Source organism: Pogonomyrmex barbatus, unplaced genomic scaffold (genome assembly GCF_055798465.1).
Source record: "Pogonomyrmex barbatus isolate J1 unplaced genomic scaffold, ASM5579846v1 scaffold14, whole genome shotgun sequence".
NCBI lineage: Eukaryota > Metazoa > Arthropoda > Insecta > Hymenoptera > Formicidae > Pogonomyrmex > Pogonomyrmex barbatus.
Window position 1 is genome coordinate 301,654 of NW_028297110.1, and position 15,851 is coordinate 317,504.

At 40.3% G+C, this 15,851-nt stretch overlaps 1 protein-coding gene and 2 long non-coding RNA genes across 4 annotated transcripts in view; 1 reads left to right on the forward strand and 2 right to left on the reverse strand.

Annotated features, from left to right (window-relative positions):
* The window catches only part of spg (dedicator of cytokinesis spg), a 47,437-nt gene that overhangs the window by 2,649 nt on the left and 28,937 nt on the right, over positions 1-15,851 (reverse strand). Inside the window, exons 5-17 of one of the 2 annotated variants that reach the window (XM_011635229.3) lie at positions 7,768-7,852; positions 6,789-7,247; positions 6,253-6,552; positions 5,805-6,009; positions 5,485-5,667; positions 3,572-5,297; positions 3,356-3,373; positions 3,103-3,265; positions 2,261-2,698; positions 1,999-2,140; positions 1,161-1,836; positions 692-1,053; positions 72-430 (exon numbers count right to left, since the gene is read on the reverse strand). In XM_011635229.3, the coding sequence (XP_011633531.2) occupies positions 72-430; positions 692-1,053; positions 1,161-1,836; positions 1,999-2,140; positions 2,261-2,698; positions 3,103-3,265; positions 3,356-3,373; positions 3,572-5,297; positions 5,485-5,667; positions 5,805-6,009; positions 6,253-6,552; positions 6,789-7,247; positions 7,768-7,852 (5,116 nt within the window). The remainder of the gene's footprint in view (positions 1-71; positions 431-691; positions 1,054-1,160; positions 1,837-1,998; positions 2,141-2,260; positions 2,699-3,102; positions 3,266-3,355; positions 3,374-3,571; positions 5,298-5,484; positions 5,668-5,804; positions 6,010-6,252; positions 6,553-6,788; positions 7,248-7,767; positions 7,853-15,851) is intronic. The other variant, XM_011635230.3, reaches the window with a different exon arrangement.
* LOC148937351 (uncharacterized) lies at positions 980-8,247 on the forward strand. The gene is made up of 2 exons (XR_016138395.1): positions 980-1,082; positions 6,208-8,247. It is a non-coding gene; the product is annotated as an uncharacterized LOC148937351 (long non-coding RNA).
* Positions 11,767-14,111, reverse strand: LOC148937352 (uncharacterized). The gene is made up of 3 exons (XR_016138394.1): positions 14,097-14,111; positions 12,179-13,998; positions 11,767-11,906 (listed from the first exon to the last, which is right to left on the reverse strand). It is a non-coding gene; the product is annotated as an uncharacterized LOC148937352 (long non-coding RNA).

Here is a 15,851-nt window from a genome sequence, read left to right on the forward strand (position 1 = left end):
AAATTAATCAAATCCTTGCTCTCATGGCAATTTATAATTATAATTGATATTTATAACACATATCTTCTTACCTCTTGATTAGGAAGAGAATGCGAACCTTGGAATGTACCGCTGACGAAACTACCAGTGGAGACGTTGAGCGCGCTTATCACAGACGGTGGTGAGATGTTCATGATGTCGTTGCATCGGGAACGTGGCTCAAAGTCCTCGTAGCTGAGATTGTTCAGATTCGTCAAATGTGATTGAAAATCTAACAAGCTGGCCGTGGAGATGCCACTGTCGCGTAGATCATTCGGTTCGTTTCTCGGCTCGGTGATTTCGGAATCATCGTCTGTGCTCCATTCTGTATTCGTACGTTTGTGCGTTAAACCGCGTTTCGGTGGCGCCGGCGGTACCGTTATATTCGTATTTGAATCCCTCTTATCCAGTACTGAAATAGAAAGCACTGCGTGCATAATCACATATATTGGAAGAAATATCATAGAAAGTTTATTGCCAGTGATTTGTTTTATTTAAATTTAATTATATTTCAGTGACAAATAATAACTCTAACAAAAAATGTGAATCTCTGATATGTCTACATATAATATAAACACATAAATTAAATAATTACAGCTTTTTATCACTGACTTGTTTTATATGTTGAAATATTTTATTAAACAGGTATTTCAAAATAGAAATATTAACTTACTGCAACCTCTGGGTGGTAGTGGCGGGGCGGGCTCGGGTCCAGGTTCGCTCCATGAACTTCTGAGACTGCTTTGATCCACGCCATCAGTAGGAGTGGGCAAGGAATGCCTCAATGGCAGTTTCGGACTCAGCGGTTTACTGAGAGATCTCTGATGTGTGGGTCTAGGTGGAGTTGTACCGTAGCCGACGGAACGTGGCCGCACTTCGCGCTGCGGAATAGGTGGTGGTGCACCGTCCACTTTTGTGTAGAAACCTTCGTCCTCGGGAAGACCATCACTGTCGGCGTGCGATGACCTGGAACCGGCAGTTTCCAAAGTTGCCGGACGTTGCTTGTCATTGATCGGCAATGGTGGTAACGGTGAACTAAGAGAACAAAGGTAACATTACAACAGGTAATAAAATTTTAATTTGGAAGTTCTGATCTGAAGTACAATAAAATAATCTCTATAGAACACATAGGATATAATTACTTCACAATGCTATCTTGATGAATCGTTCTCTGTCTGGCCAGCGGACCAAGACCTTGTTTAAGCTGTGTAAATCTTTCGATCAGTCTCTTATGCAACGGTTGAACTCCAGTTGGCGCGATTTGGCCGTGCAACACTAGACCAGATTCCAATACACTCATCTGATCCAATATCAATCCTTTCAATCGATTAACATGCGGCACCATTTCTGGATTTTGTCGGGCAAACTCTGGCGTGAGAAAAGCCTCTTGATACTTGGTAATACCACCCATCACATTAGCGTCGATAATACCCTGCAATCGCATGCTGAACGGATTGATATTCCTATGTGGTTCCGCAGTATATTGCGCTACCAGCCGTCTCAGCTCCCTTTCCACGCTCTGCATAGTCTCGCAGGCGTATTGTACTGGTGCTAATAGTTCCGATCGCTTCTCGATTACTTCGAACCACCTGAGAATCCCTGGAAGTTTTGCTTCCGTCGTCAGCATCGTCCTCTCAATCCATAACGATTTGAATTCATTCTCACGATCCACCGGGCCGCGATGCAATGGTCGATCGAACGTAAACTTACGAACGTCGTTCACCAAATAAAAGGCTACCACGCGTTCTGGAACTTCGACGCCACTACAAGCCAGACTGCCCTCCTCAGGAATCGGCTTTACATTGCAAATTTGAATATCTGCAAAATGTATACGCAGCATACGATCATTAAGTAAAATTATATATTTATATTAATACATTCACTGGTAAAAAATTCATTTCTAAATTATTGAGACTAACTCTTAAATTAATAAGATTAGTAGTTTATAAGAATATTTAATGAATTAAATTTTGCACTTACATTGACCCTCGGACGTGAGGATACTTTCATCAGGTGGCGAGTTCTTCATTAAAATTTGCGCACAGGGAAATTCGGTCTGCAGCCGTTGCGTAAACGCGCCTATTCGTTCGTACTCCAGACCACGATAAATAAATAACTTATTCTGCAAAAAGAAGCACAAATAACATTTTCGAGACATTCATTTTACAATAAGTAAAATGGTACTAATAAAATCCAGATCAAAACTTTGATAAGATTTTGAATATTTCATCTTCAAACTTACTCTAACAAAAAGCGGAAAGCTAAGACCATAGAATCCAACTCGAAAGTATTCAGGTTCAGGGCGCAGCTGTGTCAGGATGTTATCCAAGAACTTGGCTTGCAGCTTCAGAACATGGCTAAGTTTGGCATAATCGTACAATCTGGTCTCATAAAGAATTGCTAATTCCTTGCACAAGGGTATACCCTTTTCCCAGCACTTGCCTCGGTCGAGATAGTGAATGATTTTGTGATAGAGCACCTCTTTGCGCTGCCACTCTGGTTGCTGGGGATGAGCGTGATCAGGTGGCAGCATAGTTGAGCCCCAGCCCAACTGATCGGCATAGAGCTTCATTGTAAAGCCGGCTTCCGTGTAATTTTCGGCAACCAGATGTAGATCGTGCAGTTTGTAAATATAACGTAGATACATCTCTTTCCGATTGAACTCATTTTTGTAGAAATTCTGAAGAAAAAGCAGAAGTAATCCCATGTTACACTCTAAGGTGTAGCTAATAGCTAGTAATTGATGATTGAGCAGACAGTAGTGGTTAAGTAGACAGATGAAACGATAAACTTTCCATCGGAGAGCGCGAACCCAAGTGCTAAATGTCGTGCAAGGAGTGACCATACACACCGCGTGCATCGGATATATCTACTGAATATATATGTGTACCAGCCGTCGCATGTCGCACGGTTTAGTTAATTAACATGCTAAATCTTAAGAACATTTGTATATATAGCTACAACTTCGCGCCATGTATTCCTTAATTACAGCATATTATTCTCACTAATAAGTAATAAGTAACCACGCGAATCTTATTGAATTTGCTATATTGGAAATATCTAGATTTTTCTTTAACACGTTACCAATAGATTCACGGTGCATGACATGCGCTTGTCACGATTCTCGTCACCCTGAATAACGCTTCTATAATCAAGAAGCCTTTCCAACAAACGCGTAACAGACGTTATAAAGGCAGTGCCGCTATCTTTCCAAGTTGGATCTTCGGACTGCACCCTATCCAGCAATCTGTAGACAAAAAATATAGAAAGATAATTGCAGGCATAAATTAAACAGTTCGACAATAAAATTACGTTCAATTGTAAATGTCGCACTTACACAGCGCTAAGATGTTCCCTGAAGCGGCATGAAAATATAATAAGTTGCAAATATAATAAGTGTTACGTTGTAAAGTGTTAATACAAGTGTTATAGAACAAGACAAACGCAAACAAAAAAATATAATGAATTATATATAAATGAAGAACTGTACAATATTAAAATTTTATAACTTGAAGAACAAAAAAGTTTAATTAAAGTGGCTATGTTAACTTACATAGTGTTAAATAACTGTCTATATTCATCATCGCCTTTGTTCTCGCTAATAAGAATATCAAGTTTGTCAATCAGTTCTGACTCCACAGATTTGAAACTTCCACGGGCTCGTTGCTCGCATTCCATCATATCGAAAAAGATATGTAGAGTTGCTTTACGGAGTTCGCTCTCCGGAACTAAAGTGACCTCGAGGAAAGGCCCTACCATGCCTGGTATAAACTCGAGCTTACGTTCGCCTAGATGCGACCACATGGATAATATCTGGAAGCCCATGAGTACTCTCATGTCACCGTACTTTTCTACAATTTTCTCTCGTTTAACCTCAGAGAATTGTTCGAGTTGAAGCGATGGTTGAGTAAGATAAGCCACCGCCAAGTTAAAGTACGTAGACCAGAGCTGCGAGTCGAAGCTGCCATGGAGAAACCGAAAAGCGAGTGGCTGTGCGAGTTCTTGCAGCGATCTGAGGATGATATTGTTGGCTTGCATTCTGATAACTAGCCAATCGGGTGGGAATACTTCTTGACGCACAAGGTCGCGCAGCACTAGAAACACCCGAAGCAGAAAGTCCTTGAGAGGTTTCCGATCACCGGCGTGCGTCAGTTCTTCCCAGAGTCGTGCGTAATGGTATTCGTCGAGCAGCTGAAGCAATCCAATAAGACAAGCGACGAGACAGCCGAGAACTGGCCCATTAGCGTTTATCACGATCAATATCGTCTGTATGAGCACGTCGAGCACCGATAGACAGAGCGTTTCAACGTCATGATGTATGCAGTTATTAACTTTATTTGTGTCTCTGCCACGCTTGTGCAGGAAGCTGAGTATCTCGCCTAGGATATCGGTGCAGGATCGTAATTCCTCCCTACGTGCCAGATGAATACGCAGATGTCGACATATGGTGACGAGTAACATGTTCCGGCTTTCGTCATCTTTGCGGAATAAACTAGACGCGGTAAGATTTTTAATAGCGACCAGTTTGGCCTGCGTGAGTTGCAACGGTGGCTCCCGTGGTATCGAGTCTAGCATCGTGCAAGTGAGTTTGGCCACCTCGAGGACAGGCAGCACCGCGACCAATTGCTCGAACACTGCCGCGACCGACAGCAATAACGCGATTTGCGACAGCAATACCATTTCATAAGGAATACTCAACATCTTGTTGAGAGCTGCAAACACGCAGTATAAGTCACGCTTGAAGCTGTCCTCGTATTGACCTGCAGTTGCACGAGCGAAAAGCAGCCGACTTTGGATGATAAACTTGAAAATATATTCGAGAGAGCGGAAGCATTTCATGATCGGCTCCTGCTTCTCCGCGGCAGTTACCCAATCGGCACAATGTTGCACGCTACTGAGGAGACCTTTGTACACCAAAGCCGCAGCGAAATGGTCCGAGATATAGGCATCCATCACTGGCTTGAAGTGTTCAAACTTGGAATCCTCTAACAAGCTAAAGATAGACACGAGTACTTGGAACACTAAGCCGGAATGCGCTGTGGAATTACCGTCTTCTGTATGAAACATGGCGAACAGTGCGTCAAGAATGTCCTGTAGAAACTTGACTAGTTCTTCGCCGTCCAATCGGAGAACACGACCGAGGGCTTCGGATATTCGCTCGGGATGAGCCTTCCATTGCAACAAACTGAGTAGATCGACATTCTGTGTTAGTTTGGTACTGCAGAGCAGAGTATGTACGAATACAGTCTCCTTCGGCGATCTAGAGAAAGTTGATGGGCCTGTAAGACAATCAATATTTTTTTAGAAATATTTTATATTAATTATTTACAGAGAACGTAATAAAAATAGACCATGTGCAATTCAATTATATATTATAGAATAATTAATATACTATTTTCATCACACAAATTTTGTGATTGAATATTATCGAAAAGAATTTTCTTTCATCAAGGAATTCAGACTTACCTGAGGCGCACGGCTCTCTTGTGCTACTCGGTAACGATAGATAACTGAGGGAATCCAATTTTGCGCGTTCCTCGCATTTATAAATATATAATTCGTGCGGACCATCCTGAAGGGTGGCACCTCCGGGCTCCATTAGCCGTACGAATGCAAAGGCGAAAAGTTTCTTATCGTTCTTCTCGCGCGCTGCAACAGAAGCTTTCTCGTTGTGAAAAGCTAAATGAAGACCGTGAAGAATAGGTGAAAAGAAGATGGAAGCTAAGGGGAGAATGTTTAAGAGAAGATGGAAGATCAGAATCAAATTGATATCTATCGGAACTCACTGGAGCAATGCCGAAACTCGAAACGCACGTGGCTCCCATAAAACTTGTCGATCGGTATCGCCAATCTCACAGTTTCCGCCCATGATGGACTGTTGTGATGGTATATGACTAAACTCTGATATTCGGAACTACCGTCCATCCCCGCGGCTCCGAACAAGCAATCTTCCAGAGGTTGGCCGTCCGCGTCTAGGATCAAGATCGTCACCTAATTTTATTATAACAAACAAAATTGAAATATTTAATTTCATCGTCATAAACTAAACCTTTTCGATAAAATCGAAACGATTTTATGATATTTAAATTTATTAAATTTATATAATTAATAATTGCGCCCTTTTACTTTAATTGAAAATTAACTCCATTTCCTGAAAATATTCTCACATTGTTATTTTATATATTACAGATATATATCATGGGAGAAATTAATTCATGAACAATATTATCTCACCTCAATATTCTTGCCAGTGGATTTTCCGCCACGTTCGAATTCACCTCGTTCCAACTTCAGATACAGATCGTTACGCACATCGCCCGGCATAATAACGTCCGAGAAGCCAAGCTTTTTCGTGAGACAGATATTTTTGAACAACAATGGATTCTCATCTCGAACCTGAGATAATTCACCGTGCAAGATACGAAGAGACACCACTATTCCATAATTGGGCTGTCCGGGTAGAGGAGAACATTTGTTATTGCGTATGATTTGTTCGTGCAGCTGATGAAATTCCTTCTCTTCTCCTTGATATACCTATACAGATAAGTAAAAACTTTTCCAACTAAATTCACTAGTCTCACGTTTCCTTCCTAAATCTTATTTAAAAAATTAAAAGTAAAAGTAAAAAATAACTCAAGATTCGATCAATTTTTTTGATAAAATATATTATTGAAACTCGCAAGCTTTAGAAACTTACATCTTTGATAAATCGAGATTGAAATGAAATTTATAAGATGCATAAACTAATATATTTTCTTTTTCAGCTTTACTTTAAAAGTCATTTCGAGTTCCTCCGCGTGATCCTGAGCGGCCTCCGCCAGAGAAAGAACCGCCACTCCGTGAGGTCGCCTGTAGATTGCAGTTCCGGTCTTGTTTTTACCAGAGTCAGAATACAACATCCGGCCACAGCGCATCACGTGTGCGATCATGTAAAGATCACGGCTCAGATCGGAGTTGCCCAGGTCAGTGAAAATCGTGCAATTACTGTGCATCTTTTCTACATAATTCGAGAAACCCTCCTTGCTGATGCGCACCAGGAAACGTTCGCTCAGGTACTGCTGCCGCTTGGCGTCGAACAAGGAGAAATAGATCTCGGTATCTTCACCGACCGAATGACCGAAGTCCCTCATACAAAAGTATAGATGATGGGTAAGAACTTTTCTATGTTCCTTACGGCGTAGAGTGCCGCGAGCGGATGCACCCTGCGAATTCTCAGCGCTTTGCACGTGCTACAAACCCCACCCAAGGAAGAAATCAACATTACAACATACGTTCGTGATAGTTCATGATAAAAGTTTGGTAAACTTTATTTTAGAAAGTTACGAGTCCATATCGGACTACGGATTAGAATTAAGAATTGAAATTTGATCAATCAGATATCATTGATCTTGAAATTAGTTTTCTCCTTCCGATTAAATTTCAATAAATACTTAATTCCAATCTAATCTCTAATCGTAATCCCTAATCTGATATGTTTTATCGTATCGTCGCAATTCAAGAAATTGTAACTAATTATAACTATTAGGATTTATAAGAAGTCGCTGAACAAAAGTAACTGTATCGCTTCGCGCATAGCGAAATTAAACGATGCTACCTTCGTGGTCAGCATTCTAATGAAGTCCATACCTCCATACCATTGCTGTTGCGCACCATGTTTGACCCTTCTTTTTGTCCATTGCAGTTTATTATTCAATGTTCGCGAATTGTACAATCGACACGAGAAGAAGCTGTTATTTTATACGTAATTACCACATGATATAGCTCCACGACAGACATCGTATCCGGTTCCACCATGTGAGCACCTTGACGTGGCACCAGATCCAAGCCGAGTTTCCTATGGCAAAGAAAACAAGTGATAACAAATAGAACTGTAACGCTTTTAATACGAAACTTTTAATGAAACGATAAATATCCCGCTATCAATTAATAGGTCGCAATTAAAAATTGTGTACAATGGATGATTTTATAATTCTTTTAAAACGTATTATATAAATCGTTAAAAACGAAACGTTAAAATGCAAAACTCAGATGATCATGATCGTTATTGAAGAATTATACATCGAGGGGTTATTTTAGTTATACATTGTTTGTAAAATATAATTAAAATTCATTGATGCGCTATACATAAATATAACGACGCGACTCTTACTTTCAAGCGTAAAAGTCCGTTACAATAGAGAAATATTTTTAATTTATGCCATTAATCGGAGGATAGAGTCTATATTCACCGCCACCTAAAAATAAAATTATCCAACCCCCGTGCGACAAAGTACATTATATAATACCTATCGATAAAAATTCCTCGTAGGTTATTTCCATATCAAAGGAAGAGACACTTCGAGACACGCGAGAGAATACCTCAGGGTCGGATTTACATATACATTAAATGGCTAAATAAGCTACAGCTCAGGATCTAATTAAAATAAAATATTAATTAGATAATAAAATAGCGATCCAATAGTGATCTCTCGATATTCTTTTTAATAAAATCGGAAAGATCTCCTTCTCTCATTTCGGAGTTCAAAGGCACGAGAAGCCGAAATCCACCCCCTGTATTTTTAATCATCCCCTCGAGATGGGGGCGTCGACGAACGAGATTCGTGGGGTGGCGACGACGACGGGGGAAATGAATACGGAGGCGCGCATGAAATACAGGATTATTACACGTCGCTGATTGAGGCGTACGTTGCATCACACTTTGGGAGGTTCGCTTTCGAAGTGGGGCCCGGAGAGAGAAGCGGCTACTTAACTTCTCGTGACCCCGACGCGGGGGCCGGGCCGGGCCGGGCCGAGCCCGCATGCCATAGGGCCGACGTGTTCTCGAACGCGTTGAGAAAGCCCTACTCTCGGGCGCGGAGGGCACCGTCGCCCCGCAGGAATGCAGGTACATGCCGAGTACGTACTCGAATCGTTTCTTTTTCTCTTTTCTTCTTTTTTCACGCGTACACGTACGTACGTACCTACATAAATAGGGAATAGGGATTTGTAAGAAGCCGCGAGATTTATGCTTATCGGAAAAGAAACGGGGACTTGTGTGCAGCGAATTCCTAAGAAGTTAGCGATCCTCCACGAGTTTCTACGGGAACATAATTATAACGTTGCGTCCCGCCGTAATCTATTTAAGATGATATAAGAGTTATTGTAATAGAAAAGGAATAATGAAATGGATTAGGTAATAAAACTTTAAAGGTAATAAAACTTTAAATTCACAATTATATAAAAAGTGAATGAAGATGAGTAAATAAATTATTCATTCTGACAATATAAATTTAGAAACATTCTTGTTATTGTATTGCAGTGACGACTAAAATCATTAATAATTTATATCCTAAATTTCAATGGAATAAAGCTTATTTCGACAGGACCGTCCGATTATTATTATTATTGTTGTTATCGTAGCGATAATTAATTTAATGGCTGCCATTAATTAGCGGCTTTATAATTTCAATATGGTTTTATTTCGCTTTCCAGTAAACAAAACTTATCTCATTGACATATTTAATTATGGCTGGTTGCTACATTCTATTGTCTATATGACATCTATATGATTATGTCATTAACTTGTAATGTTGTAATGAATTTTACAGTTTTGTGTCTGTAAAAATATACCGCTAAAGTTATATCTAGATAAAATTTCGTTTTATTTTCTCCAACATTTTAAGTTTTTTCATCACATTCAGATTCATTAAAGTTCCGCATAATAATGGACTCATGAGATTTTATCTATCGTTCAATATTTACGCGAACATAAAATTTGCCGGGATAATAAAATTTTATATTCAAATGTAGATCACATTTAAATATTTATTGCGTCATTTCATCTCTCGTCAATATTTCCAACATATTTCCGAGGAGAACTCTGATTGAAATCAAATGTTTACAATTACGCATAAATAATTAAATATTTTTATTTCCATGATGACAATTTCCATTTTTATATGAAAAAAGGCATGATTCACATAGATATGATCGAGCGCTAACTTGAGTTTATAGTTAGTATATTTAAATCCTCTTCGCAATCGAGTCTTAATCGTGTGGCAAGCAAAGCGTGATAATTTATTCGTTGGCATTTGCATAGAATCGGCACGGCAAAGCAAAGCATAGATTCGATTGTTATTAATCGCTAAAATCGGACATCGTGCGTGGAAGGGCACAAACACGGTGGTAAGAAAGTCCTTTCATAAATCTGACTTGATAGTCCTTTAAGCTTCTCTGAGAACGTTTAATTTGACCGCAGTACCGTAACTATTCCTACATAAAATGCATAGCTAACGAGAAAATTATTTCCATACTCGCATACTTGCTTATTTCCGTTCGCATTCGATTTCATTTGATTTGATTTCTACATTCACTTTATCACTATAATATGAATAAAACAGAGATTAAAAATAATTATTTGAAATCTTTAATCTAACCATAAATAAATATACACCTTTTGATGAAAAGTTTAATATAAATGGAATATAATTGAGAGTACGATACAAAATTGTACTCGCTGTCTCCTATAATAAATCAATCCGCAATTTAACAAAATTCTATCCCCCTAAACGTTTACGAATTTCCGGGCTCAGACAAAGACCGTAAAAAAAAAATAATTGACAATGAGATTCGTTTTCAGAGAGAGAGAGAGAGAGAGAGAGAGAGAGAGAGAGAGAGAGAGAGAGAGAGAGAGAGAGAACGTCGGGCTGCCTTTCACGAACTTGATGTTAGAGCAAGATTAAATTAAGTGGTAGGTTCGAGAGAGTCGAGAGGAGAGTACGGTTCCGCGGTGCACTTGCTCATTTTATCTTCTTCCTTTTTCCTTTGCGGTCCAGACTCTCTCAAACCTGAGAATTTCCCGCCCTCCGGACGGCTACATCACTGATCGCGATGATTCTATGTACACCGAATCCTGCACCCTCGCCGCCATCAGTCTGCTAGGAACGTATTCAGCCTCTTGCTACCGCGTATGCAAATCGACCAATGATCTGAGGTATTAGAATTATAATGAATCTTGTCTAATTAAAGTTTAATAACAAAATTGTCAGAATTGTCTTATCCAAAAAATATGTTTATTTATCCAAGAAAACATAATAATAGAGGGTTCTGTATAAATATTTGTGGAACGCAATAAAAATTGTCCGAGGGAAGCGATTATTGTAAATGATTCGATATCTTATTAATAGCGGTATATATTTTTAAAAAGCAAGTTATTTTCAACCACAATTTATTGTCTATTAATGCAATTTTATATTAGTGATATCTTTATAATCAGTGATATGTTTTCAGGTACAATTTTTAACTGCTGAAGGATCGGTACGCGCAAATAAAATGCAAATCAGCGCTCTTTAACATAAGATCGAGGAGGGCATCGAGCACGGCTCGCACGATCCTGCGGGCCCCGAAAGCTCCCCCTCCAGGTTCCTCATGATGGAATGCAGGTGAGCAGGCAGACTTCGATGCGTGGAGACAGGTTCAGGCAATGTCCGCCGCCGCCGCCGCGGCCACGTTGTTGGGACCTATGCTCCATTCCAAAGATATCGGATATATTCCAACGGGCGTCGTGGACCTGTTCTCCGGCGACCGACCTCACGACGACGAGGACGAGTCTCCCTTGTCCTCGCTCTTCTCCTCCCTTGGGCACAGATCTCTCCTCGTCCTCAGGATGACGAATTTGTTCGGCCAATGCCCGTGTCAGGGCTCGCTCGACACGTGGAGCTTCGAAGACGACGACGGGAAGCGAAATCGCTTCCTCGTCGATGAAACTCTGGAAGTTCGACGACTTCCTCGCCCACGCCGATACGAGAGAAAATCATTCCTCTCTCTTTCTCTCTTTCTCTTTCTCTGTCTCTCTGTCAAGCGAGGGGGCATCGAACTACCGCCTCTTGGGATATCGATGTTAGCTGAATCTGTCGGGCGTCAACGAGAAAGAAACGATTAGATCTTACGGATTAAATGCACTTACGTCATTTAATCCTCCGAAGGACGAGAGCGCGGCGCAAAAAAGATATAAAAATGTGAGTAAGAGTAAAAATAATATATGGAAAGCGCCATTTATTATTTTTTACGCTATTATTAATAATTATTATTTATTTTAGAAATTTTGCATCGATGGTATTTAAATTCGTGATACGCCGATGTATGATAATATTGAACAAGTTTATAAAAGATAATATTTCACCGGAGGGTGCCATTTAGTTTTCCAATTTGACGTCTTGCGAGGGATCACTCTTTCATCTCGGAATATCATTGGGAGAAGGAATCGTAGCTTCGGCTTTTCCTCTTCATTAGGCAAGAGACATCAGTTCAGGAGCTCACCCTTTCTTGCGTCGCCCAGGGAGATTTCAGTTACCGTTCGGTAGCTCTAAACGCTATAATTACGTCGGTGCTCCTGGGAAGTCAGTCCCGCGAACTTCCCGTTCCGACTCTCGGACGAGCAATTCTCTCTCTCTCTCTCTCTCTCTCTCTCTCTCTCTCTCTCTCTCTCTCTCTCTCTCTCCCCCCCCCTTCCTTTCTCTCCTTCTCTCTTCCTATGGCTCTTAGAGCGTGGCATAGTCGATGTAACCCTTCTGACGTGACTCAACATCGAAATATCGACGGACGTGTCGTAGCCTAGTCGCGATATTAGCATCGCCTCCAGCACAGAATGTACAACTACGCATTAGCATAAAAGACACCGTGTGCCCCGAGCCGATCCTTCTTCGATGAAATCGCGATTGTTGCCAAGTCCACAGAACGCGGATAATCGCTCGCACGATGACGATGAGCGTTTCGAATCCTTCTTACATTGCTTCAAAATGTTCTAATTCAGGAGAAATCAGGATAAATAATTGAGAAAATTATTACAAATAAGATTTGATTGATATAAAATAATGCGGGACTTCTAACTCGTATATTATATTATAAATACAATACATTTTTGTCGTAAGCTACAATTAGGCGATTATTCGTCATGGAACAAAAGTACCGCATTTAAAAACAATAAGATTACATAAGATATGAAGATAATAGGATTCCGGATTTTCGCGATCTCATCATCGCAAGCGCGATTGCGTCACATGGCTCTTTGGAGCCGGACAGGTGGTGGTGCACACGCGATCTCGCCATGCCCCGCTTTGGCGCGCCGACCAGAGTTATTCGCGTGATCGTGTAAAACGGCCTTAATGGGAGTGTTTCCTGATCCCGGAACGAGTAACGAGACTTGTACGTACAGTAAAGGGTTCGTGGGAAGACGAACGTTAAGGCTGAGTTTTGCTCGAGGGTACATACTCGCGCACACGCGCGAGCACTCACGCGCTCGTCCACCCACCCACACACACACACACACACACACACACACACACACACACATACACACACACACACACACACACACACACACACACACACACACATTCGCAGACGCAGCCGACCTCGCGTATCCCGCTGCATTCGGAAAGGCATAGTCCCATGCGCGGATTGCTGTGGCACCGACACACACGGCAGAAGGCAGCGTGATAATAGATGTCAGGGCCAAATCCCCGATTTCCCCCTACTGTCTCAATTAGATGGAATGACGCGCGATTAAGCGCGATTAACCGCGAAGTCTTGCAGTTTTACTTGTGGAGAACGGACTGCGACATTCGTTTTCGCAATGGCGGAATCTGTCGCGAGATTTCTATGGAATCTTCAAGACATTAGGATTGCACTCTTAGAAATACAAAATTTCGAATTTGTATGTGAACGTCGAAATTATAAAAATTACTCAATGTTTTTAATTGAATTGATAATTATCTTTTATTAATATCTTCATTGTCTTCAGATTTCCCACAAAGACATTTGTAATTAAAACCTGTAATTAGTTATTTCAATTAAACTTTACTCGTAATATATGAGTTCAAATACATATGGACCAGAGATGCGAGATGCAAGGATTACGCTTCGCGTCGGATCTCAAAGGGTTTAAAGCGTTCATTAAGAACGCGGTATCTAACGGATGACGTCGGACGCTACATGATACGCCTGAAAAGCAGAAAATAGATAGATTCAACATACGGTCTCTCGGTACAATCCGCCAAGTAAAGTCTTGGAAAGAACAGAAAAGGGCCTTTCCCCTGTACCGTGATTTCCGCTCCCAGGTGCACGCTTATTAACGCCAACGAGATAACCGTCATTCATTAATTTCCCTCACCCGACTCGGTAGCTGTAGAACTCTCCACGGTGCCCTTTCTTCCTCTGCCTCTTCGAGGCCTACAGGCCTCGCACTGCATAGCATTGGGCCGCAACACGATGCTGTGCTACGCTGTGGTTGCGACAGAAGGAAAGAATAGACCTTAAGGCGATTCCACGCGGTTCCTTTCAAGACTATCGATGAATAATTCAAGATGAATGAATTCACCAGATACATGAGACTCTGTGAATCTTCTCTTTTTTAATATTTAACAGCTGAAATATATTTATCTCCGATATAAAAAAAAATTATCATATCATTTAGTAACCTGAAGAATATTAATATCGTTTAGGAAACGCTTTAAAATTTTCAAAATGTCTTATATTAATAATTTTATATATGCATACACATAATTTTCATAATGGCACTCTGATATCTGTTTGTAAAGTAATATATTATTATTTAAATATTTTTATATATGAATTAGCTACGCCATATGTATTCGTATCAATAAATATTGCAGACGGGAGTTTCTTTACAATCGCGTCTTCTTTAATTGAAAAAAAGGAGAACCGGAAATGGCGGAAAAAAGTAGAGAGAAGGAGAAAGACAGAAAGAGATTATATGATTCGAAAACGAGAGAATCGCAATGACAATGACGAACAAGGGACAAAGACAAAAGTTCGGACCATAGTGTTCGGCCGCGAGGCACACGCTCATTAGAAATAATAATAATTGCCGCGAGACGTGGGTAATGAATGTTGCCGCCGCCGTCGTGTAGTCCGATGTTCGATGCCGCTAACAGGAGAGTAACTTAACCGCGACGCGCGGACAACCGGCAATTAGGTGTAAATGGAATATACTCTACTCGTGGGATGTGCTGATAATAACGACGTCCTTCGCCCTCGTCGTCAATCGCGAATCTCTCCATCCACTCTCGAAAAACGAAATCCATCTCTCAAATCTCTCGTCAAAAACGCGTCTAGTCAACATTCGAACCGTTTCGAGACCAAAATCCCGGTTATAGCATCAGTTCTTACAAAATTTTTATATAATGTGTAACCTATTATATCGTTTATATTGCAACAAATAACACGAAATATAAATATGCATCAAATATATATATAATAGTCGCAAAGTGAATTTCGAATCTATCATTCAGTTTGTCTGAAAGTGATTTCAAAAAAAATGTGACAATATGGTACCGAAGTTTAAAAACTGTTACAAAGGTGATTGAACTTTCTTTTGAATGAATTTGAATCATGATAGATTGTATCGCAAAGTTTCTGAGTCTGCGTCGGCAAACTCTCGCAATCTTAATCTTTTTCCGCTTCAGATTGTTACCATGTTTTAAGTCCGATATTTTAAAACTTTTTGGAAACGTATTTATTATTTTTCCATAATGAAATATGTCGAGATTCTTAGGTATTTCATAGGTCGGGAAGATACTTGGAAATGTTAGGGATTCCAGGAATTTCATATGATAGTAGATTAATATCTGGGAATGAAATCAATAGAGGCTTTAGAGCAACCAAGGACAAGAAATTGCAGCTATTAATTAAAAAATATTTAAATAATTTAAAAATAAAATAATACAATAAAATACAATGAAATTGTCAAGCACGACATAAAACACGCATCTCATTAAGTTAGACAGATGTCTCGAGAAAACGTATGTCTTTTTCAAACGAGAGACAACGACGTT